The 24,387-nt window shown below is 48.5% G+C and overlaps 1 protein-coding gene across 12 annotated transcripts in view; it reads left to right on the plus strand.

Moving 5' to 3' along the window:
• The window catches only part of EPS15L1 (epidermal growth factor receptor pathway substrate 15 like 1), a 96,849-nt gene that overhangs the window by 44,093 nt on the left and 28,369 nt on the right, over positions 1-24,387 (plus strand). For all 12 annotated transcript variants that reach the window (XR_015555148.1, XR_015555147.1, XR_015555149.1 and 9 more), the window contains exons 13-21: positions 1,406-1,478; positions 7,989-8,150; positions 8,781-8,978; positions 10,539-10,703; positions 15,490-15,613; positions 16,588-16,638; positions 17,798-17,934; positions 22,518-22,578; positions 23,528-23,610. Coding sequence is in view for 9 of the 12 variants with exons in the window: in XM_087443652.1 (XP_087299778.1) it covers positions 1,406-1,478; positions 7,989-8,150; positions 8,781-8,978; positions 10,539-10,703; positions 15,490-15,613; positions 16,588-16,638; positions 17,798-17,934; positions 22,518-22,578; positions 23,528-23,610 (1,054 nt within the window). In the remaining 3 variants the exon portion in view is untranslated. The remainder of the gene's footprint in view (positions 1-1,405; positions 1,479-7,988; positions 8,151-8,780; positions 8,979-10,538; positions 10,704-15,489; positions 15,614-16,587; positions 16,639-17,797; positions 17,935-22,517; positions 22,579-23,527; positions 23,611-24,387) is intronic.

Here is a 24,387-nt window from a genome sequence, read left to right on the forward strand (position 1 = left end):
GTCTACTCGCTGTGTCCTCACATGGCAGAAGGGGCCAGGAGCTCTCTGGGGTCCCTTTTATAAGGGCACTAATCCCATTAATGGGACCCTCATGACCTAATCACCTCCCAAGGGCCCCACTTCTGATACCATTACATTGGAGGTTAGGGTTTCAGCGTATGAAAAGTGGAGGGACACAAATGTTCCGGAAGGAGGAGAGCAAGGCTGGTTGCTGCCTGGGGAGCTGTGTGCGGCTGAGGAGACAGGCAGGGCCCCCCCCGCGACCCCCCCCCCAGCACCTGGTATGCATAACGCCAGCCACAGCGTCCTTGGAGGGGACAGCTGCCAGAGCTGGCAGAGAGACCCTCACTGCCACTTCTTGCTGCTAGGCCTCTGGACTCCCCACCCTGCTTTGCATTCAAACTTCTCCATGTGGCTCTCCCAGCTGGGCTTTGCCTTTCTCTTGACTAGAACGTTTTCCCACCAGGTTTCCATTCACAGACTGCTTCCTCAGAGAACCCTCCGGCTGTGCTCTGTGAGACAGCACCCACCCCCTTTCCTTATCTCGTTGGGTTTCCCTTTGTGTCACTCACGTTACATTCATCTGTGCGTTGACTTGTCACCTGTCTCCCCCACTGGCCTATGAGCACCGTGAAGGCAGGTGCCTCTCGTGGTGTGTGCCTGCTGCTTCAGAGCCGGGGACCCTTGCCATTCGGTGGGCCAGTGCATAGAGGATTGGGAGACTGTCTTAGTTTTCTCTTGCCGTGTCACAAATTGCCACAAATGTAGTGGCTTAAAACACTGCAGATTATTAGCGCACAGCTCTGTAGACCAGAAGTCTAGGCGGGCTCCACTGGGCTCCCTGCTCAGGGTCTTACAGGGCCAAGGTCAAGGTGTCAACCCAGCCAGGGGGAGAATTGGAATCCGAGCCCAGTTCCTTGCAGCTCTGGGTCCGGGGTCTCCTTTCCATGCTGGGTGTGGCAGGGGCTCGTTCTGCTTGGAGAGGCCACCTGTGCTCCCCCTCTCATGGCCCCCCCGTCTTCAGTGTCAGCGGGGGTGCATCGAGTCCTCTCACCCTGAGCATCGCTCTGGCTTCCTCTTTGAAAACGTTCTGCTTTAAAGGGCTGCGTGGCCATGCTGGGAGCAATGCCTCCTCGTCCCCACAGTTTCCACTCACACTTGGAGGGGAGGGGATTACATAGGGCAAAGGTCACTGGGGGTCGTTCCTAGACTTCCGTCCCCACCAAGAAGGGTCAGAGGAGTCAGCTGAGGTGGGGCTTTGTGGAATGGATGAATTGGGCTTGAGAAGTCAGGGTGGAGAGTATGCACTGTGGTGACGGTTGATTTATTCATTTTTATCTGTGTTTCGTGAAATCAAGTTATTCACTCTTATCTGTGTTTCGTGAAATCTTTTTTAAACCCTCAGGGAGAAATACTCACTGGAACAAGACATTAGAGAAAAGGAAGAGGCCATCAGACAGAAAACCAACGAGGTACAGGTAAGCACGCTGCACGTTTGGTCAGGTGGACCTTGTGTCAACTACAGTGTAGGGAGCCCCGTCAGTGGTGTGGACGGGGCAAGGGGAGGTGGCTCTGCGCTCGTTGGAAACTCGAGCTCGTGGGGGCTTCCAAGTGAAGTTTTTAAGTTTCTTATAACCATAGCCAGGGGCTTCTTTCTTTTTGATTAAGATATATAATTCACATAACGTAAAATTCACTATTTTAAAGCATACCATTTAGTGGTTTTTAGCCTATTCATTATGTTGCTTAATCGTCACCTCTGTCTAGTTCCAGAGCATTCCCAACACCCCGAAAGGAAACCCTCATCCCCTGAGCAGTGACTCACCATCCCCCTCCCCAGCCCGTGGCCACACTGATCTGCTTCTGTCTCTCTGGATTTGCCTGTTCTGGACGTTTCACATAGATGGAGTCTTACAGCATGATGCCTTTGTGTCTGGCTTCTCTCACTCAGCATGAGGTTTTGAGTTTCAGGCAGTGGCCTCTAACCTATTCTTAGGACAGTCCTGCTTGGAGTGTCTCCTTGTGGGTGGTGGTGACAGCAGAAACTGTGGTGGTCAGACTGCCTGGCTCAAACCCAGCGCTCCTTAGCAGCTGTGTGACCCTGGGCAAGTTTCTTTCACATCTCTGGGCCTCCTGTGACGTTGGTAATGAGTGTCTGCTTCCCTGGGTTGTGGGGCTGGAGCACAGGTTCTGGCATGTGCTCAGTGCTCACTTGGCGGCCACGCCTGTTCTCAGGTCGTCTGAGCAGAGGGGAGGCTGTGCCGGGAGCAAAGCAGTCAGCGCCTGGGAGCCAAGCCCTTGAAGAGACATAGGTTCCTGTGATGTCTCGGGTCTGAATGGATAGAGAAGGCGCTGCCACCATGAGGGGACTCCAGTTGGCCCTGATAGTGAGACTGATCTGGGACTGGTGGTCTCTGCTTGGGGGCTTTGCGTGCTCCCAAGCTTGGGCCGGGGGGAAGGAGGAGCACAGCCAAACAGTCAGGACTCCAGTGCCCCCTGGGTGACCTGTATGGCTGGGCCAGCTTCCATCTCCCCAGCTGGAGGCGCAGCAAGGATCAGTGCTTGGGCTACTCTGCCAGAGCCAAGAGCAGCGTCTGGCTGCAGTGCGTGCTGCGTGAGTGGCTGGTTCTTTTGGGGCTACTTCTTGGGCCGTGGACCCAAGCCAGGCCAGGGGAAGCTGTGCCCAACTCAGTCGGGCTCATGGGCTGCTGGGCAGCCCTCCTCGCTCCGCTGCACCTCCCTACAAGGGGCTAGAGGACTCGGTGAGACACAGAGTAGATGGCACGTGATGTCTGTCCGCCAGCCTGTGGGAAATGGCCTCTGTCATAGTTGTGGACTGTAGGTGAGGTGGGGTGGGTGTGCCCACCCCTCTTCGGGACTGACATCCGTTCATGCTGTGCAGTGTCCACACTCTTCTTTCCTGGTGTCTCACTCTCTGTGCATGTTGGCAGGTGAGGATTGGTCCTTAGATGGTCTCCTGGAATGTTCTGGATTGGAAGGCAGAGACTGGCCTGCCTCTAGTATTAAGTGCATTTTGCTTGAGTGAGCTGCTTCAGTTATAAGACCACCTTGCAGGTGAAGCGACTATATTTTTCTGAATCCTGTCATTTTATTCTCACCTCAGCTCTCTGATTTCCACTCGTGTCCTAGAACTGACCCCTCAGACACAGAGCCCTTATCACCCACAGCACTCATCCTCCATCTTTTCAGTCCTTTGGTGAGGCGGAGCCAGCCTCATCTTCCCTCGTGCCTCGGCCTTGGCCCGGCCATATGGATGCCTGGGCGGTTCTCCCTTCCCATTGTGTCTGGGTCATCCTGAACGAGCTTCGATTTGCATTCTGGTCCCCGAGGATCTGGGTACTGTGATGTCCTTTAACTACTAGGGAAACCAGTCACCAGGTCTCTGGCGCCTGCTCCTGGGTGATTCCTTTTTTTTTTTTTAATTTTATTAATTTAATTTTTTTTGTCTTCTTCTTCTTCTTCTTTTTTTTTTTTTGGTGAGGAAGATTGGCTCAGAGCTAACATCTGTTGCCAATCTTCCTCTTTTTGCTTGAGGAAGATTCGCCCTGAGCTAACATCTATCCCAGTCCTCCTCTATTTTGTATGTAGGATGTCGCCTCAGCATGGCTTGATGAGCGGTGCATAGGTACGAGCCTGGGATCCGAACTCACGAGCCCTGGGCCGCCGCAGCGGAGCATGCCAAACCTAACCACTACACCACTGGGCCAGCCCCGCCGGGTGATTCTGAGCAAGCCGTTGGGTCTTTGCAGAGACTTGCTCTGACATCTGGGGGTGCTGTCCTATCGTCTGTGGCAGGCTTGGTGAGGCCACTTGGAGCCCTGGCTGGTGGGCTCTGACAGCACACACCTACAGCCTTTGAGATGGTGGGGTCTGTGTGCACCCCGACAGCCCTACAGAGCTGGGAGGGGACCCAGCACCAGCCAGGCCAGCCCCCATTCCTTGGGGGCCTCATTTGTCAGCAGGCCAGGACAGGGCTCTGCTGTAGGGTTGGTGGCAGCTCCTTGGTCAGAGACAGAGACTGTGTTTTTAAAGTTCCTCTATGAAAACCAGATGTGACTTTGGTTTTTTCCCAGGTGAGTCAGGCCAGGAGCTCACACGCCATCCCCGCTAGCAGAGGCTGCAGTCAGGGCCCAGCATGGAGTAGGAGGCCTTGGTCCTCACGTCAGTTGGCGTTGAGTTTTAAGCAGCGGAAGCCTCAGCCCCCCCAGTCCTCTTGTTCACATGGTCCCCATTCTCCATCCCGGCCTGGGGATCTCTCGTCTCTCTGTCACTACCATCCTGATCAGGGCCTTCGACCGCTGTGTCTGATTGTTTGTTTTGTGTTGTTTTTGTAACAACAGCTTTATTGAGATATAATTCACAATCCATACGATTCATCCATTTAAAGTGTATAATCCAGTGGTTTTTAGTATGTGCACAGAGTTGTACAACCATCACCATGATCAATTATAGAACATTCCCATCACCCCAAAAAGAAACCCCATCCCCATCAGCAGTCACTCCCCATTCCCGCTACCCAGCCCCTGGCAATCACTAATCTGCTTTTTGTCTCTGTGGATTTGCCCGTTCTGGACGTTTGGTATAAATGGAATCACACACTGTGTGGCCTTTTGTGTCTGGCTTATTTCACTCAGTGTGAGGTTTTCAAGGTTCATCCATGTTGTAGCGTGTGTCAGGGCTTCAGTCCTTTTTATGGCTGAATAATACTTCATTGTCTGGCTGGACCACGTTTTATTCATCTGTTCCTCAGTGGACGGATATTTGGGTTTTTCCAATTTTTGGCTGTTGTGAATAATGCCACTATGAACATTAATGTGCAAGTTTTTATGTGGACAGATGATTTCACTTCTCTTGAGAGTAAAATTGCTGGGTCATATGATAACTCTCCGTTTAACCTTTTGAGAAACTGCCAGACTGTTTTCCAAAGTGGCTTCCCCATTTTACATTCCCACCAGCAATGCATGAGGGTTCCAGTTTCTCCACATCCTCAGCAGCACTTGTTATTTCCCATTTTTTATTATAGTCTGGCTAGTGAGTGTGGAGTGGTATCTCATTGCCCATCATGCTTTCCCTAATGATGTTGAACATCTTTTTATGTGCTTATTGGCCATTTGTGTAACTTCTTTGGAGAAAAATCAATTCAGATTCTTTGCCCATTTTTAATTGGGTTGTCATTTTATAGCTGAGTTGTAAGAGTTCCTTATATTTTCTAGATACAAGTCCCTTGTCAGATAATATGATTTGCAAATATTGTGTCCCATCTGTGGGTTGTCTTTTCACTTTCTTGATGGTGTCCTTTTTTTTTTTTTTTTTGTGAGGAAGATCAGCCCTAAACTAACATCCATGCTAATCCTCCTCTTGTTGCTGAGGAAGACCAGCTCTGAGCTAACATCTATTGCCAGTCCTCCTCCTTTTTTTTTTCCCCAAAAGCCCCAGTAGATAGCCGCATGTCACAAGTACACATCCTTCCAGTCACTGTATGTGGGATGCGCCCTCAGCATGGCTGGAGAAGCAGTGCGTCGGTGTGCGCCCGGGACCAGAACCCAGGCCTCTAGTAGCGGAGCGTGCACACTCAACCACTAAGCCACGGGGCTGGCCCGATGGTGTCCTTTGAAGCACCCATTGCCAAATCTAAGGTCAGAGGGATTTACCCCACATTTTTTTTTTAAAGAGTTTTATAGTTTTAGCTCTTACATTCAGGTCTGTGATCTGTTTTGAGTTAATTTTTGCATATGGTGTGAGGTAGGGGTCCAGCTTCACTCTTGAGTTAATTTTTGCATATGCTGTGAGGTAGGGGTTCAGCTTCACTCTTTTGCGTGTGGAGATCCAGTTGTCCCAGCACTGTCTGTTGAAGAGACTGTTCTGTCCCCATTGAATGGTCTTGGCTGCATTGTAGAAAATCAGTCGGCCCTGGATGGGTGGGTTTCTGTCTGGACTCTCAGTTCCATCCACTGATCCTTATGGCTCTCCCTGTGCCAGCACCACACTGCCTTGATGACTAGCTTTGTAGTGAGTTTTGAAATCAAAAAGTGTGAGTCTTCCAATTTTGCTCTTCTTTTTTCAAGATTGTTTTGTCTATTCTGGATCCCTTACATTTCCTTATGAATTTTAGCATCAGCTTGTCAGTTTTTGCACAGAAGCCGGCTGGGATTCCGGTGGGGATTGCAATGAGTAGGTTGTCTGGGTTATTTCTGTCTTCTCTTTGCTCAGGTACCTCCCCCACTCTGACCCCAGCATGTTCCTAACCACGAGCTGGTGGGTCTTTGTCCTTGTGGGGCTCTTTGATGCTCTCTTCTCTGTTACAGGATGAGGCCCAGATTCCTTGATGTCCCAGGCTGTTGGCCACCTGGTGTCCCAGGCTACCCCACTAGGCCTGACCCTCCTCCCTCCTTCATGTCCCCCTCCCCCATCACTTGTCCTTCCCTCAGATGAGTCAAACCGATGTCCTGGACTCTCCACCACCAACCCCCTTCCAAACAGTCTGTGTTATCATCCCCAACTTGTCAGACTCAAGACCCACTTGTTGAGTTAAAGGCAGAAGACACTGGGGAGCAGAGAACCCAGCTCCCCAAAATAACTCAGAGTTGTATTTTAGCTGTTGAGAGAGGAGAAAGCCATGACATTTTTGTCCTTGTAGCAGAGAGAGAGAGACCCTGTGCCTGCTTTGGGTTTACTCCTGAAATGGCAACAGCCACCCTAGCCCAGGCCAGCCCTGGGGATCGACCTCACCACCCCCGTCCTCCCTTACTCCCAAGGGTCCCCTGAAATGCACCCCTTCCTTTGAGTCCCGCGGCCACCACTTCACCCAGGCCCAGGTCCCCTCCCTGCCGTCCCTGTTCCCTCTGTCAGCCCTCCTCTGCCATGCCCATCCGTTATTTCAGGTTTAGTTACGAGACGTTTGGTAAGACATTTGGTTGACAGTCAAAGACAAGAAGCCTCCCACCCTCCCCTTCGGCCCCTGAGAACGGCAGTTGATTTGGTCCTGCAAGGCTTTCCAGAAAGGTCATGTGCGTGTTTAAGGAGAGACGTCTACACATATGCTCCCCTTCCTGTTTGTACAGTGTACACAGCCAGTCACATTGTAACTCGGGAGCACGAGAGGCGGCGTCCCTTGAGGTGGGCTGTACCACACATTCTCGGCCAGCCCCTCTGGGTAGAGATTTGCATTGTTTGCAGATGTTGCCTCACAGATGCTGCGTGTGTGACATGCCCACACACCTCTAGGATACTTTTCCTACAATCTGGTTGGGGCCAGGTTGCCTGCACTGGCCCTCTTGATAGAGACTGCCTGCTTGGCAGGAGCTTAGCAATGGAGAATCGTCATGTCTGACTCCCATGCTGGAGTGTCCTGCAGGGCTTCCCGCTGCAGAAGCGAGGCAGTCTCTTTGGCGTGGCCTCTGCTGCCCTTTGCTCTAGCTGGAGCGGGCCACCCCCTTCCCCTCGTCAGGGCGCCTGTGGCCCCTTCCACCAGGCCTCCGTCCTCACTCGTTTCCTGACTGCCACCTGCTTGTCCTTCAGGTCCTTCCTAAGTGGTACTTCTGTGGGGGTCTTCTCTGCCCGTGTAGCGTCACTCTCTCTCCCCGTGCCCCCCGTGACTCCAGCTGACAGCACCCCTGCTGTCTCTTTGTGCCTTTTGTCCCAGTTCATTTGTGTTTGGGTGTCCCTCTCTCCTCCCCATCCCCAACCACACATCACTGAGGAGCCCTTCTTGCTGGGAAGCCAGCCCCTCTCCTGGCCCCTGGCTTCTCTTAGGCCATCAGTATATATTTGCTGAGGGACTAGTGAGAGATTGAGCCAGGGCTGCCAAGTTGAGATGCATGCGTGTGTGAAGCAGGTGTGTGCAGGATGCCGGATCAGGGGGTGGTTTTGTAGGACATCCTGGGGGCTCCAGCCCAGGCTCTGACCATGTTATCTCAGATGTGCCCTGTCTCAGCAGTCTCAAGTAAATTTATGCAACCCTTCCCTAGGAATTACAAAATGATTTAGACCGGGAAACAAGCAGTTTGCAAGAGCTAGAAGCTCAGAAGCAGGATGCCCAAGATCGCCTGGATGAAATGGACCAGCAGAAGGCCAAGCTCCGGGACATGCTAAGTGACGTCAGGCAGAAGTGCCAGGACGAGACTCAGATGGTGAGTCCCATCCCTGCCCAGCATTGGTAAGGGGCTTCCTGCAGGCTTCTCTGAGCTCATGGTGACCTTGAAACACAAGGCTGAGATGTCCTGCCAGTTTAATCAAGTAGTTGAACGTATTGTTTGGAAAAGTGTCTAAGCATTTGTGGCCTGACCTCAGTTTCACCCACTGAGTTGTGTAAGTGAATGGCCTCGGTCCCCACGAACATGTGTGTATGGATGCCCCACCCTGGCCTGTTCCCCACAGCACGGGGGTGCTAACGTGCCTCCTCCCCTCCTCTGGTGTCTTCACTGCTCATTATAGGGAGGCTGCAGCCTCAGCAGATTGTAAAGCCCTTACGTCCCCCTCTGAGGCCTTGTATGGGGACGTTCAGCCCCTGGAGGACAGACAGATTACCTGTGCTTATCCCAGGTCGCATTCCTCCTTATCCCAAAGTGACCTTCTTGTTGGTCACATGGGGGTGAGCATGTCTGCCTTGTCATTTCTGTCTTTGTTTTGGGCATGGAGCTAGGGCCCTGTAAGGAAGCCAGGCGTCTGGGCTTTGGGCTGGTGTCCACCTCCCTGGGTTAGCTTGTTCCAAGGATGTAAACCACAATTCTTCATCAGAGTCATATTTCATCCCATTTCAGATTTCATCATTGAAGACCCAGATCCAGTCTCAGGAATCCGACCTTAAGTCCCAGGAAGACGACCTGAACCGGGCCAAATCTGAGCTGAACCGGCTGCAGCAGGAAGAGACCCAGCTGGAGCAGAGCATTCAGGCTGGGAAAGTGCAGCTGGAAACTATCATCAAGTCCCTGAAATCCACCCAAGACGAAATCAACCAGGTATCTGTCTCCCCCCCTGGGTGGGCCCCACCGTGGCTGGCTGCTGCCCAGGGTCTTCTGGAGTCTTTTGCCAAGCGGAGTAGCTGTTGTGAGCTGTCACGTTGGTGTGTGTTACCAGTGGGCCCAAGTGTCTGTGCCGTGGCCGCTCGTTCCTTTGCTCGCACCCACCTCATTTACGTTAGGTTCTCTTCTTAGAAGCTGTCGTACCGGCCTGGAGCTTAGGTGCTGAGAGCCCCCAGTGTGGGTTCTAGCATCATGCTGAGTGGCCCCACAGTGGTTTGCTTTGCCTCTTTCCACTTCCCTGCCTGAATGCACGTCATTTTTGGGGAGTGGGCGGGGGCTGGGCGAGGGCATTAACTGCTCACTTGGGGAGAGCCTTGGGTTTGGTAAGTGCCCTCACCAGCCTGGTCCTCACACAAGTAAGAGGGACAGAGTTAGAGAGAGGTCCCAGCACCTCTGTCCCCACACAATTTGAAGGCCTGCGCATCTTGGAGGCCCCGCCCTGTAATGTGCAATGCCCCGTGCAGGGCCCTCTTCCAGTTCATCAGGCTGCCTGGGCTCCCCCCTCGTCCTGCCTGATGTGAAGGCCTTGAGGCCTGCAGCCACTGCTTGCCAGCAGAGGGAGGGCTCATTTCCTGCTCCCTGTTATGTAATGACTCAAGGCCTCCTCACTGGCCCTCCCTGTCCCATCTACAGAGTGGGGTCATGTTTGCCCTGGGTGATATTGAAATGGCTGGTCGTGCTGCCTTTCTTGACTGATTTGTTCTCTTTGCTGTTTTTGCCAGTTTACAGACAAAAGTTGATCACAGACACATAGCAGGGATTTTGTACTCTATATTGTGCTTTGTTGTTAATTAATATCTGTAGGATTATCTTAAATCTTTCCCTTCCAGCCCTTAGAGTTTGTAAAATGTACAAAAGAGCCAAGACGTAGTGTATGTTAGTAATAATAATATGGATAATAATAGTAATAGCTGCTCCTTATTAATGCCCAACCCTGCCAACACTGCAGAAGGTGTTTTGCTCATAATTTCTAATGCTTCATTTTGAAGACAAGGAAACCAGAGGATTAGCTCACCAGCCTGAGGTCACAGAGCGTGTACGAGACAGTTAAGATGCATGCCTGGGTCTGTCTGACTTCACAGATTGTCTTCCTTTTCCTGGCCTCACATTCCTTCTCCAGGAACAAGGAGAAGCAGATGGGGTAATAAAAACTCGATAGAAGAAAATGGCTGTCGAATATGACTTTGAACAAGATTGTGAATCTGGATTTTGTCTGATTTCAGTTTATTCAGAATCAACAAATGTTTGTTTGAATGTGTACCTCTCTCAGGGGCTGGGGATACAAAGAAGCCTCACGGGGCAGTGAGAAGGGCCCTGTCTTGATTTACAAGCTGTCTCACTTCTTGTAAACATGGCAACAGGGATCGTCTGCTCTGTAGATGGGTAATTTAGTTAGCCACGTGAATCGCTCAGAGTTGGATGTTAGGAGAAAAAACGTCTCGCCTGACACATTTTCCTCAAACCCCACTTGATGCTGGTGATGTCTTTGTTGGACAGGCAAGAAGCAGACTTTCCCAGCTGCACGAAAGCTACCAGGATGCCCACAGGAGCCTGGAGCAGGGCAACGAGGCGCTCGATGGGGCCCGTGGTGCCAGCCTGACCAGCCTAGCCGAGCTGAGCGAGAGCGCCTCCCTGACAGAGAGGGGCGGTTTTGGAGCCATGGTAAAGGTTGAATAAATGTATTCCAGTCCTGGGATTAGGTCCACGTTGGGATCAGAGAATGCTCTCCTGCTGAAGCTGGCCCTCCCAGCCTGATTCCATCCACGTACAGGGTGTTTCTTCTTTTGCTACTGTTTTGCGTGCCCCCACCAGCCCTGCACCCCAGCGTCCACGGCCGCGCTCCATCCTGGCATCCAGGACAAAGCCATGGATAGGCCTGAATCCTTTGTAACACCAGTTTTTAAAGATCTCTTTGTCCCTCGACCAACCACCGAAATTTGGAGGGCTTCCCGAACTTAACCAAAATTGGATCAGTCTGTCACACATTGTGAAACCCCACATCCTACTAATTGGGGGAGGACGTGGGAATGTGTGCGTGTGTCTGTGTTTCTACAAGGAGCACCTTGAAAATGAAACATATTGATAAAGATCAAGAAAAATTAGTTGGTCCCCTTCTGGGGCCTTGCTATTTCATCTATGAATTGGCCTCTCTCCTGAAATTTTGGTTACATTTAAAACCTCAGCACTTTGGTTCAAACCTCAGGTGACCCTGGGCACCCTGATCAAGGCCTGAGGGGCTATTGGCCTTTTGGGTTTCTATGAGCTCTCAAGCCAGTGACATCCAGTAGGTGTTACTTTTTCCTCAGATTGTCACATCCCCCTGTTCCCACCAGAGTCTGCCGTTGTAACCCTGAGCCCCCCTTGTGCCATGTCCAGTTTAGTCTGGCTGATGAGAGCGTCTCTGTGGTGATGAAGTTGCTGATGGGACGCAGTTGGGCTCAATGGTTCCATTGTGTTCTGCCCCCAAACAGCTCAGCATGCCCTGCTGCCTCTCTCTTTCAGGGCTCCTCCTCTGAGCCCTGCTTCTGCTCCCGGCCCTGTGGGCTTCATGGATTCCTTCTCGTCCCTGTAATAATACAGCCTCTCTCTCTGTCAGTGTGAGACTTGGCTCTTTATGTTCATTTCTTGACAGTTTTCTTTTCTCGGTAGCCAAGTACTCAGGCCCAAGAATTTACAGGGAGGCTTACGCCTCTTTCCCTGCATCACTTAGAAGATGCTGTTGGTGTTCTCATCTGTCTGCCATCTCTGGCTGTTGCTGCCTCCTTCTGCCATTCAGAGATTCCCCATTCTTGTGGAATTGTAAACTGGTGAATTCCATATTGCTCTTGGGCCCATTGTCAGCTTTGTTGTCTACATTTAGACTGTGAACATTCATTCTTCATGAACTACGTGGGGCAGGATTTCCCACCTGGTTGTCTAGCCCCCTCGGGGTGTGCGTTTCAGTTTCACAGCCCTGCTCTGCTCCCACGCAGCTTTGGTAGCTTTGCGTGGCTTTCAGCTTGCCTCGTTCCATCTTAGTTCATGGAACAGCTCACTCGTACACCCTCTTGCAGGTTTTGATGAGGTTGGTTCCTTGGATAAAAGTTAGCAGTGAAGTGGTGGTTTGCAAGTGGCCAGTGATACCCCCGCACGCACAGATTTTTTTTAACTTCCTTTACTTTTACTCACCTTTTAAGCGGGGCAAAGTTTACATGGTAGTCAATTCATCTTGGAATGGTGACGTCAGATGTGTTACATAGAAACTCTCAACCGGTGTCTCAAAGAAAAACTACATTTATCTTGTTGTACAAATACAGTTTCTAAAGCATTTTTTCGTTTGTTTCTATTTCTTAATAAACATTTTGAAGAGGGCTTTTTGTTTACTCCTGAACGTTTTAAAACTGCCCCAGAGGAAAGAGCTCTTAGTTCTCTTCGAGGGGGGTACAAAGTGAGGGGTTTAATCCCCTGAGAATAGTGTAACCAAAGAGGCACATGTAGAACTTTCTAAATCTGGGCAATCCTACTAAAGTTACTAAGTTTAGTGGTAAGCTTACACCATGTTACTTTGTCCAAGAGACACAGGATTCTTAAAGCCGTATTTATTTCTTGTCTCTCATCGGATGATGAGAATATTGGCCTCTTGCCCTTGAAGACAGCACCCAACCAACCTGTCTAGTAGAGAGAAGGTAATCAATCGTCCCAGACTTAAGCCCTGCTGAGAACTCATCATGAAAGATTGGGTCGTCTGTCGCATCCAGCCCCAGTGGCACACGGGAGCCAGTTTTATTGACTCTCCAGAGCTGATTATTAAATAGGAATTTTGTAAGCTGGTTGGTCAACCTTTGGTAACTGGAAATCAGCCACAGTGGGAGTATTTACACCATGGGAATTGGCAGAAGCTACCAATCAGGGCTATTTTTTCAGAGAGCTGGGTCACCAGCTCACCACTGGGAAGGAATGTTGCAGAAACCCCTTTGGTGCCCTTTCAGGGTTGTCATGTCCAGTTCATAAGATGTGCAGACTTAACTGGGTCCTGAACTCGTTGTTCAAGGTGTTTTACCTCTGCGAGTTAGTGCGTCATTCGTCCTCATGCTTGTCTGCCGCACTTGCCTCTCCCAGGTTGGCAGATGGCTCCGCTCTCATTGGTAGGTGGTCAGTGGTTGGTGGAGTTTATGGCATCTCTGTACCAGGGGTAAATCTCGTTGTCTGCTGTGAATCTGTGAAATGGAATCCAAACCACCAGTGGTTACCCTAACCACATGACTCCTGCTGGAATCTTCTCAAGTTTCTCCTTTGAAGGGGAGAAAGCGACTGCTGCCTTAGGCAAACAATTGTTCCTGAGGGAGTGATTGCAGACCCGACTTTCAGTGCAGGGGGCTTGTGGCCGGAACCCCTAGAATAGCAGTCTGTTCTCTGCCAGTGTCCACTGTTACTTGGCAGTCTTCCACGCAACAATTGAAAACATTATAAAACAAGAAACAACCAACTTGTAAATCAATGCCAATTAAAAACTAAATAGAAGCTTCCATTCTGAGGCCAAGCTGTCATTCTTAAGTCACTACTTTATCTGGGTCGTCAGCCCTCTCTGTGCTTCTTCTGGAGCAGATACATTCCTTCCCCCATGGTGCAGTGCAGAGGTTCATTTTCCACCCTGGCCTCCGGGCTTCCTTAGATGAGGACTTCCCCGTCATATTTATCTGTCTGACAACCCCATCAGATGCTTGTTGGGTGTGTGCATCTTGTGGTCATCAGCACCACGACGTCCTTCCGGAACCGCACACTGCCGCCAGACGGAGTGCTTGCGAACATCTGTGTGTACTTACTTGCCTGAGAACCTGGCTTGATTTCCCCACCTTGGGAAGCCCTGTGGTTGGAGGCTGCAGATAATCTTTCCCAGGTAAGAAGAATCATTCCGCTGTATTCATCAGAGGGCAGAGGTGTTGCTTCATCCTTCCGAAGCCCGTGGCTTCTTGTTAGCCCAACCCAGCACCTCTGAGAACCGTCCTGCTCCCCGAAGTCAACCAGCCCAGGCTGGGAGGAGCCTTGTCAGGAATCTTCCTTGGGTGCTCTGACGTCATTGCCCTGTAACCATTGTCTCTATTTCTGTGGAAGCCCAGCTCTTCAGTTATGTGGTCGGTTGGAATAATGGATGAGTTTGCAGGCCACGGATGCTGACATTTACCAGATTCAGTGAGGATGTTGTGCTTTTTAATATCACAGTGAAACCTTCATGTTTTCACTGATGGTGTGTCTTTTTTAACCAAAATATGCTCAGTGTTTCTAACCAAACACATTGTTCCCACATACTTTGTGGGGCCTCCCCATTTAGGCACATTTTCCACTATAAAAAGGTGCTCTTCAAAAGCAAATATTTTTTTCTCCTGATTTAAATACGCTTGTTTGTTTCTAGAAATAAGCACATTTTTAAAAAATGCAAAACGTTGTATATGCTCTAGTAGTTCTAACTGCATAAGCACTCACTTCCTCCCAGGATGTAAATAGCCAGCATGTTTCTTGGTGTGGAAACGGCATTTTTTGAAATGCCCGCATAGGTACATGCTCTGAGAAAAAGATGGTTGAGGGAGATCACACCTTTGAATGAGGCCGGTGCTGCAGTTGTTGGGTGGCTCATTGCATTTTCTTTCTGACATTGCCAAAAATAGGACTTTTTTCTGACTTAGTGATTTTTTAAAAAAAATCTTATTCTGGTAAAATACACATACAATTTACCATCTACACCATTTTTAACTGTACACTTCAGTGGTATTGAGTACATTCATATTGTTGTGCAGCCATCCCCACCATCCATCTCCAGAACTTTTTCATCATCCCAAACTGAAACTCTGTCCCCATTAAACACTAACTCCCCATCCCCTTCCCCCAGTCACTGGCACCCACCTTTCTACTTTCTGTCTCTATGAATCTGACTCCTCTAGGGACCTCATAATAAGTGGAATCACACAGTATTTGTCCTTTGGTGTGTGACTTACTTCACTTAGTATAATGACCTCAAGGTTCATCCATGTTGTAGCATGTGTCAGAATTTCCTTCCTTTTTAAAATTGAATAACATTCCATTGTGTGTATACACCACGTTTTGTTAATCAATTCATCGGTTAATGGACGTTTGAGTTGCTTCCACTCAATGACTTCAAACTTTGATTTTAGGAGAGTGTTGAACTTAGAGAAAAATTGCAAGGATAATTCAGAGAGTTGCCATATACCTCACACCCAGTTTCCCCTATTATTAATATCTTGTATGGTACATTTTTCACAACTAGTGAGCCAGTGTCGACACATTATCATTAACTAAAGTCCATATTCCTTCAGTGATTTTTTTTTTTCTTTTAATCATTCTCTTTAGGGTCTCACCACTTAAAGGGGAAATATGCGAGTTGGGTATCAATTTTGTACTTTGCTTTAAATCTGAAATAATAAAATCCCTGTCCTGTCTCTTCACAAAATTATAGGACGATCCTTTCAAAAATAAAGCCTTGTTATTTAGCAACAACACGCAAGAATTGCATCCGGATCCTTTCCAGACAGAAGACCCCTTCAAATCCGACCCATTTAAAGGAGCTGATCCCTTCAAAGGTATCTCACTCGGCGCCTACTTTCTCATGGAAAGGCCTTTTATTTTCTGTCGTTTGGGGTTGTCCGATGAGTAGACTGGTGAGGAGATACCACCCTCTGAACTGGAGGAGGAGAGGGATTCCTTGAGCCTGGTGGGCCTCTTGAGTTTTCCCCTCACCTGGTTAACTAAAGAGCTGAGGTGTTGAGGCCTGGTGAGAGGAGCTCCAAGCTCACAGCAAGACGCCCACGGCCAAGGGCACTGTGGACGGCCCTTAGCCTCTGCACGCTTCAGTTCCCATCCACCAGTGGGTGGTAAATTCTTCCTTGCTCACCTCGAGAGGCTGATCAGATGATCAGATGGAGGCATGATTGTGAAACCACCTAGAAAATGGCAGATCCCCACGTAAATCTAAGGTCTTAACATGGTGAGTTTACCTAGAGCCACGCACAAGTCTAGGGTAACTAAGAAGAATTCCTGGAAACAAGATTTCGTAAGTTTCTCCTTTTTTCTCAGAGCAAAACGGTATTTCCAGGAAGGCTATCTGTACATTTCTGAGAAAAATGCCCAGGCAGGGAGAGGGCAACGGGAGTGCCTTTCCAGTTTCAGATTTCGGGTTGGAGCACCTTAGGGCCGAGAGGTGACTCAGGCAGCTCCTGAGACTCCGACGTACTGTTCTCATCATTGCTCTGGGGCCAGCCGTGTGGTTGAGGACTGCGGCAGCCTAAGGGTCCTGTGTCCTCGTAGCCGAGCGAGGTGAGAGGGAGATGAGTTAATGAGAGTATAGCATGGCGTAGAAAGAGAAGAGTGAATTCTGGCTCATTCTACCTTTCCCTGACTCTGGCCCGTGTTGAGCAGCCAACAATGTCATGTCATCTTAAAGGTCCTAGCCATGACAGACCATCTCAGCCAGTGGCTGCCCTGCTCTCCCATTTTGATATGCCAAGGTCATTTCTACCATAGAACTAAACATTCTTTTCTCTCTCCTCTAATCTAGGTGATCCATTCCAGAATGACCCCTTTGCAGAACAGCAGACAGCTTCAATAGGTAAAAAAAAAGCCTTCATTAAAAGAACTATTTCGTGGACTAGTCCTCACAATATTTCCATTTGTAGTTCAAGTTGAGGGAAATGGAAAAACTCCCTTCCAGCCTCCTTGGCCAGGTCTCCTACAACATGGCAGCAGGGGAGGTTAGTTGCTGAAGGGACCTGGTAATGACCTTGTCCCTCCCTTTCACAATCTGGAGCCCCTTCTTGCCAATCTCGCAGCACGATGAGGAACAGAACTAGAAAAGAGGCTCCTGATAGCCAGGCGAGTGTTCAGACACACCCATGGCAGCTGGGTCACCTGTGCCCGCTGTGTCACCTGTGGTGGCGTCGGGGGTCCCTGTAGCACCTGCACACAGCAGGGTCTCTGTCAGCACACACCAGGAGTGGAGGCGGGGTAAACTGAGAAGCACGGCCGTCTGTGTTGCACGGAAGCCTGGTGTCTTGTTCCCTCCTGGTGACAGTGGCTCTCCCAGTCCTCCAGTCACCATGCCCGCACCCCACATTCGAGGGGAGTGAGTACACTGTAGGCATCACGTTAGCATCATGCTGCCTATTTATCTATTAATTTTTTTACTGAGGTGAAATTCGTATAACACAAAATTCACCTTTTTAAAGTAAACGATTCAGTGGCATTTAGCACATCCACAATGTTGTGCAACCATCACCTCTATCTAATTCCAGAACATTTCCGTCTCCCCAAAAGGAGACCCCATCCCCATGAGCAGTCACTCCCCACCCCCTCCTCCAGCCCCTGGCACCCACTAATCTGCTTTCTTTCTCTATGGATTTACCCACGTTGCTTATTTTTAAAATTGGCTTTATTGAGAGGTATAATTTATACACAACAAAATTCACCAATGATAAGTGTATAATTAGATGAGTTTTGAGAAGGTGTACAGTCATGTGAGATGGAGAATATTTCCATCATCCCGAAAGGTTTCTTTGTGCCCCCAAATCCCCACCCCGGTCCCTAGGCCCCTGGCAACCACTGACCTGCTTTCTGTCGCGATGGTTTTTAGTTTTTCTAGAATTTCATATAAATGGCATCAGTCAGTTAGGTGTTTTTTTTTAATGTTTGGGTTTTTTCACTAAGCATAATGTTGTTTATTCAGGGGGCTTTTTTTCTTTTCTTTTTTTGCTTTCCAAAACATCATCTAGATCCATTTGGAGGGGATCCTTTCAAAGAAAGTGACCCATTCCGTGGCTCTGCCCCCGACGACTTCTTTAAGAAACAGACAAAGAACGACCCGTTTACCTCAGACCCATTCACGAAAAATGCTTCCTTACCCTCAAAGGTGAGTGACCCCGGGAAGGCGTAGGTGCTGCCTATATGAAGGGAGCCTTTCCTTGTCCTCCCCTGTGGGCTGAGTCAGGGGCTCTATCATTTGAACTATGTTCACTGAGCCTGACAAATGCAGGCACTGTGTGCCATGTGAGTCCGGGCAGTTCCCCAGGAGCAGGGTCATGGGCCAGGTCACATTACTGGATGGCAGGTGACCATTCGTGCTGGTCCCTGCGAGGCTCATTCTGTGAAGTAGGGTGTCACATCCAGCAGTCCAGGGAGCCCAACTCAGGCGGGCTGTGCCCTGAACCGCTCATTCCTCTGTCTCTTTCTGTGCCCATTACTTCAGCTCGGGCCCACCTGCTGGGTTCTCTGCTCTGTCGCCTGCCCCCACTGCTGCTCTGTCTCCCAACAAAGACAAAACAAAACAAAGGACCACACGCTCCTGCAGACCGCCCCGGCCTCCACACGACTGCCCCGCCATCTTCCTAGTGCACAGTGCTGAGGGTGACGTTGGAGTCGAGTGCCGAGGTGCGTCCCGGTCATAGCAGGAGGAAGTCCATATCCGCAAACTGGCAGCACTTATTGTGCAAGGCCCATGTGTGCCCTCCAGCCCCCCCAACATTGTAGTAAACCATGTGCTTTGCACAGTGTTAGGCCCAACGGACTGGGATAAATTGGTGTCATCTAGGATTTAAAAAGCAAAAAAGTGGGGCCGGCCCGGTGGCATAGCGGTTAAGTGCGTGTGCTCTGCTTCAGTGGCCCGAGGTTTGCAGATTCGGATCCCGGGCATGCCCCGACGAGCTGCTTGTCAAGCCATGCTGTGGTAGCATCCCATATAAAGTAGGGAAAGAAGGGCATGGATGTTAACCCAGGGCAAATTTTCCTCAGCAGAAAGAGGAGGATTGGCAACGGATGTTAGCTCACAGCTAATCTTCCTCACGCAAAAATAAAGTAAAAAAAAAAAAAAGCAAAAAAGAGATTTTGTGATTGAACAGAGAATTTTTATGTGTAAGTGAGGGTGCTTTATATCCCCTCAGGTTCTAGGCTGCATCTCTGTCCCCACCTTACACATTCCCTGGTTTTTCTCTTCTCCATGGACCTCTTGGTCTGCAACACTAGACCCAGAGCTCCTTGAAGGCAAGGATTAATTTGTAACATTCCTGTCTATAAGACCTGTCATGGGATTCCACTTTCATTCTTGGTATTGGCAATCTGTGTTCTCAGTCTTGATCAGTTTTGTTATCTTTTCCACGAACCAACTTTTGGCTCTGATAATTTTCTCTTCTATTTGTTTTCTATTTCACTGGTTTCTGCTATTATTTCCTTCCTCTTACTTATTTTTGGTTAGTACTTTGCTCTTCTATTTCTAACATCTTAAGATCCAACCTTATTAGGTCATTGATTTTAGAGTATCTTTTCTTTTTATTTTATTTTATTTATTTATTTTTTTTTCCCCCAAAGCACCAGTAGATAGTTGTACGTCATAGTTGCACATCCTTCTAGTTGCTGTATGTGGGACGCGGCCTCAGCGTGGCCGGAGAAGTGGTGCGTCAGTGCGTGCCTGGGATCCGAACCCGGGCCGCCAGCAGCGGAGTGCCCGCACTTAACCGCTAAGCCACGGGGCCGGCCCTAGAGTATCTTTTCTAATATAAATGTTTAAAGCTACACATCTCCCTCTAAGCAGTGCCTTGGCTGCATTCCACACATTTTGATATGTTGTATCTTCATTGTCATTCAGTTTGAGATATTTTGCAGTTTCCCCAGTGATTTATCTGTTGAACCATGGATTCTTTAAGGTGTATTGTTTTGTTTCCAGATATTTGTTTTTTTACCTAGGTATCTTATAATATAGATTTCTAAAAAAAAATCTGTTGTTACTCAAGAACATATTTTGTATGTTTTCAAACCTTTTAAATCTGTTGAGACTCACTTTATGGTCTCTGGTGCACGTACTGTGTGCATTGAGGAGAGTGTCTGTCTGCAGTTCTTGGTGTCGTGTTCTGTCCATGCCCATTAGGTCAGGGTGCTGGATGGTACTGTTCAGCTTCTCTTCGTCTTTACTGTGTGTGTGTTTGTTTTTAGCTCTAGCAGTTGCTGCGAGAGGGATGTTAAAATCTTCTCCTATGATTGTGGAATCATCTCTATCCCCCCTTAATTCTGTCAAGTTGTGCTTCATGTATTTTGAAGCTCTGTCAGGTGCCTACATATTTATGATTGTTGTATCATCCTGATGCAGTGACCTTTTTATCATTATAAAAGTTTCCTGTTTTCCTCTGGTGTTATTCTTTGTCTTGAAATCTGTTTTGTCACATATTAAAATAGCCAATTCATCCTCCTTATGCTTACTCTTTGCATGATATCTTTTTTCATCCATGTATTTTCAGCCTGTCGGGTTTATATATGAAGGTTTGTTGGTATTGAGCATTTAGAGTTTGCTTTTCCATCTAGTCTGGAAGTCTCTGCCTTCTAAGCGCCATGTCTAGTCTATTAACATTTAATGCAATTATTGATATGGTTGGATTTAAGTCTACTATTTTATTATTTGCTTGCTTTTTATGCCTTGTGTTTTGTTGTTCTCTTCCCCTTTTTCTGCCTTCTTTTGGGTTATTTGAATGTTTTCTAGAATTCCATTTTCTTGTATCTGTTGGCTTCTTTTAACTATACCTCTTTGTTATATTTTAGAGGTTGCTTTAGGGATTACCATTTACACTCTTAATGTTTCATAGGCTACTTGGAGCTAATATTAAACCACTTAATGTAAAATGTAGAAAACCTGCAACCACATAGGTCCGTTTATCCGCCTCCCCCCAACCAGTAGTATTTTACGTTATAGCTGTCCTATGAATGTGATGCATCTAAATATATTATAAACTCCAAGATCAGTCTTATTATTTTTGCTTCTTGCCCTTGTATGTATTTTAAAGAAATTAAGAGGAAAAAAATACTTTTATTTTTACCCACTTACTTACCATTTCTAATGCTCTTTATTCCTTTCTCAAGATCTGATTTCCCCTTCCTTATCATTTTCCTTCAGCCTGAAGAACTTCCTTTAGCACTTCTTGTAATGCAGGTCTATTTTGCCTCATTCTTGAAGGATATTTGTGCCCAACCTAGTACTCTTTTTGACTTTCCGCACTTGTAGGATATTGTTCCACTGCCTTCTGGCCTCAATTGTCCTTGACAAGAAGTCATCAGTCTTTCAAATAGTTGTTCCCCTATATGTAATGTGCTATTTTCTCTGGCTGCTTTCAAGAGCCTCTCTTCATCTTAGATTTTCAATAATTTGACTGTGAAATGTCTGGATGTGGTTTTCTTTGTGTTTATGCTGGTTAGGGGTTGCTGAGCTTCTTAACTCTGTGAATTATGTCTTTCACCAAATTTGGTAAGTTTTCAACTATTATTTCAGGTATTTTCTTTTTCTACCATATTCTCTCTCTCCTCTCTTTCTGAGATTCCAGTTACACATATGTTAAACCTTTTGCTGTTGTCCCCACAGGTCCCTGATGGTCTGTTTTCTTTTCATTCTCTTTTCTTATTTTTTTCAGATTGAGTAATTTCTACTGATCTGTCTTCAAGTTCACTTACTTGTCTCTCTGTCGTCTGTTATTTAGCTAACCTAGTGAATTTTTTTCTAGATGTGCTTTCAGTTTTAGAATTTCCATGTTTCTTTTGTATAATTTCTTTGTCTCTGCTAAGATCTCCTATCTTCTCATTCATTTTAAGTGTACTTTCCTTTATCTCATTTAGCGCAGTTATTGCTGCTTTAACGTTATCCTCCTCTGAGAATTCCAGCATCTAGGTTGTCTTGAAATTGGCTCCATTGATTGTCTTTTCCCTTGAGAATTGGCCACATTTTTCTGGTTCTCTGTATATTGAATAATTTAGAAATGTATCCTATACATTGTGAGTGCTCCGTTGTGGAGACTGGATTCTGTTACATTCCTCCAAAGAGTGTGGATGGTTTTGTTTCAGCAGGCAGTTAACTTGTGAGACTCAGACTGCAAACCCTCTCTCTCACACCGGTGGTTTTATACTTGTGGCTTTATCTGTAGGCTGCTCTCAGTCTGCCCACCCATGCACAGTGCAGGAGTCAGCCCTTGACTTGGGAAGAGCTTATCACGGGAGCTGTGAATCCCATTCTCTGCTTCTCCTTTCTGGATCCCCTGTCCCTTTCCCATGGCTGTGATTGTCCCGGGCCTCCATCCTCTCGGCAGAAAGATACAAGTTTTCTGTTGGAGTCTTAGCCACCTGATACCCTCAGACTGTAGCTGTTAAAATGGAAAACTCAACCTTGTACTGTTTTCTTCTGCCAAGTTTCAAGTCTCCTCCAAAGTATTCCTGCTTTCTGAGCCTTCAGGCGGTTGCTTTTTAATTTTATTTTTGCATTTTGTCCAGAGTTTATAGGTGTTATCTGCAGGAGGGGTTGGTCTGTTGGGATTTTACTCTGCTGGAGTTTAGTTTAAATCATTTTATCCTCCCCACAGCCCAACACCAGATATGGTATACATAGATATCAAGATAGTTTGTGGTTGAATGAATGGATGGTGGAACAAAGGAACTGCTTTTTACTCTTTCCTCTTTCCTTTCACTCAGCTTGACCCCTTTGAATCCAGTGATCCTTTTTCATCCTCCAGCGTCTCTTCAAGAGGATCAGGTGAGACTGATGGCTTATTTCCCTTCTGACTCTTCCTTGGTCAGAGGAAGGAGCCCACCCAGTTAATGCTTTCATTTCCAAAACTGGTGTGTCTTCAGTGTTTATGTCATTAGTCATTGGCACCCAGATCCTCACCTGAGGCAGTTTGGCCAAAGCCAGTGCCCCCTGGCTGCTCATCTTCCCGAGCAAGAGCTATCATGTTTCCAGAAAGGAAGCTTGGCAGTAGGAATTAATTCAGTAATAACACCAATGTTATTTGTGATTCTTTACCCATTCCTCTGTATAAATCTTTGGTTTGTACCTTTGGATTTTTTTCCTAAAAGAATCCCAAGTTTGAGCGAGGGTACTGGCTTGTGCATTAGGGGAGAGGAGCATTTGCGGACTCCCCCTTGCATTTGGAGACAGGCCTTACTTGGTCCTGCTGCCTTGCCTAGCCACTCCTGCTTGTTGGTTACGGAGGTGGATATCACAGGTGGGCATGTGGGTTACTTCAGGAAAAAACCAAAGGAGAAAGCTCAGCAAAAATCTCTACCTGCTGACGACCTCCCCACATCAATTGTGTGGGTAGTGGGTCCCCTCCCTCACACTCTCCCCTCCTGACTCATTGGGGCAGCAGGCTGTGCCTCCACAGGGCACCTGTTGCTCCTTTGCTGACCATGAGCAGTGCTGGCTTGAAGCACAGACGTGGGGCAGAGTTCCTCTGGTTCTCCCCAAGCTGGCTGTCATGGCAAGAAACCATCTGGTTGAGCTGCACTAACCACGAGCCAGAGCAGGTGGGGGCAGAAGGCGTTGTTGAGGGCCTGCACACAGGTGCAGGATCCAACAAACAAATGCAACCTCCCCAGATCTCCTGCTTTGGGGGCCGTTGAGTACCAAGAGGTGACACTTCCACTGGGCACCAGGAGGTGCGTGGAAGCCCCGTAACGGCCTCTGTTGGTGCTGCTTGCAGGTCCCTTTGGAACCCTAGACCCCTTCGGAACTGGGTCCTTCAACAGTGCTGAGGGCTTTGCTGACTTCAGCCAGATGTCCAAGGTAAAGTCCCTCCCATGGAACCCCTGTGCCTCTGCCAGTCCTTGTTCCTCTTGTCATGGTCTTGATGGGGCTGCCAGGCGTAATTGTTAACACCACGTATATATTTCCTTCGTACCTGTCAAACTGAAATGCATCCTCACAAGAGATCGTGAGTCAGCAGACAGGGTCTAGAAAGCACCCGTGCCTGTGATCAGGCCCGTTTCCCCCCCCTCCTCTGAGCAAAACTGCCAGAGCCCTGAATCCCTCGCAGAAGCACAAGCGCCACGCTCTCCTTCCTGCTGCCACTGGTGTCTGCTGGCCAACAGATCTCAGGTGATGAGGTCATCACTGTGCTGCACAAACTCAGGAAGGTGTTAGGCACAGAGGGCCCGGGAGGGTTGCGGGAGGCAGGCCTGGTGTGCAGCCAGCTGAGGCAGGAACTGTGGGCCGCAGGCTGGCAGGAGGGAGGCATCTGGAGAAAGTGGGCCGAGCGTCTGGAGCCGCCTGTGAACAGAACCCTCTAAGGGTGTGGAAAGTGAGGGCAGCCTCAGCAAGTAAACATGCAGGTGAAGAGTGAGCTCTCCACGACGGACAACATTCATGCTGTTGTTGAGCTGGACGCCGTATCCGTGTGGCCGCAGTTATGTTAACTGACTGTGGAATAGCCCCGGATGGTGTTCGAGCGCTGTCGAGAGGGGATGGGGGGCCGGTGTGGTGAGAGAGCTAAATCTTCAGTGTAGCAAGGGGTCAGTCAGCAGATCACGTCCAAAATGGACAGATGAAGAAATAACAGTGGAA

This window comes from Ceratotherium simum, chromosome 18, assembly GCF_057802395.1.
Source record: "Ceratotherium simum simum isolate JZ-2026a chromosome 18, ASM5780239v1, whole genome shotgun sequence".
NCBI classification, from domain to species: Eukaryota; Metazoa; Chordata; class Mammalia; order Perissodactyla; family Rhinocerotidae; genus Ceratotherium; species Ceratotherium simum.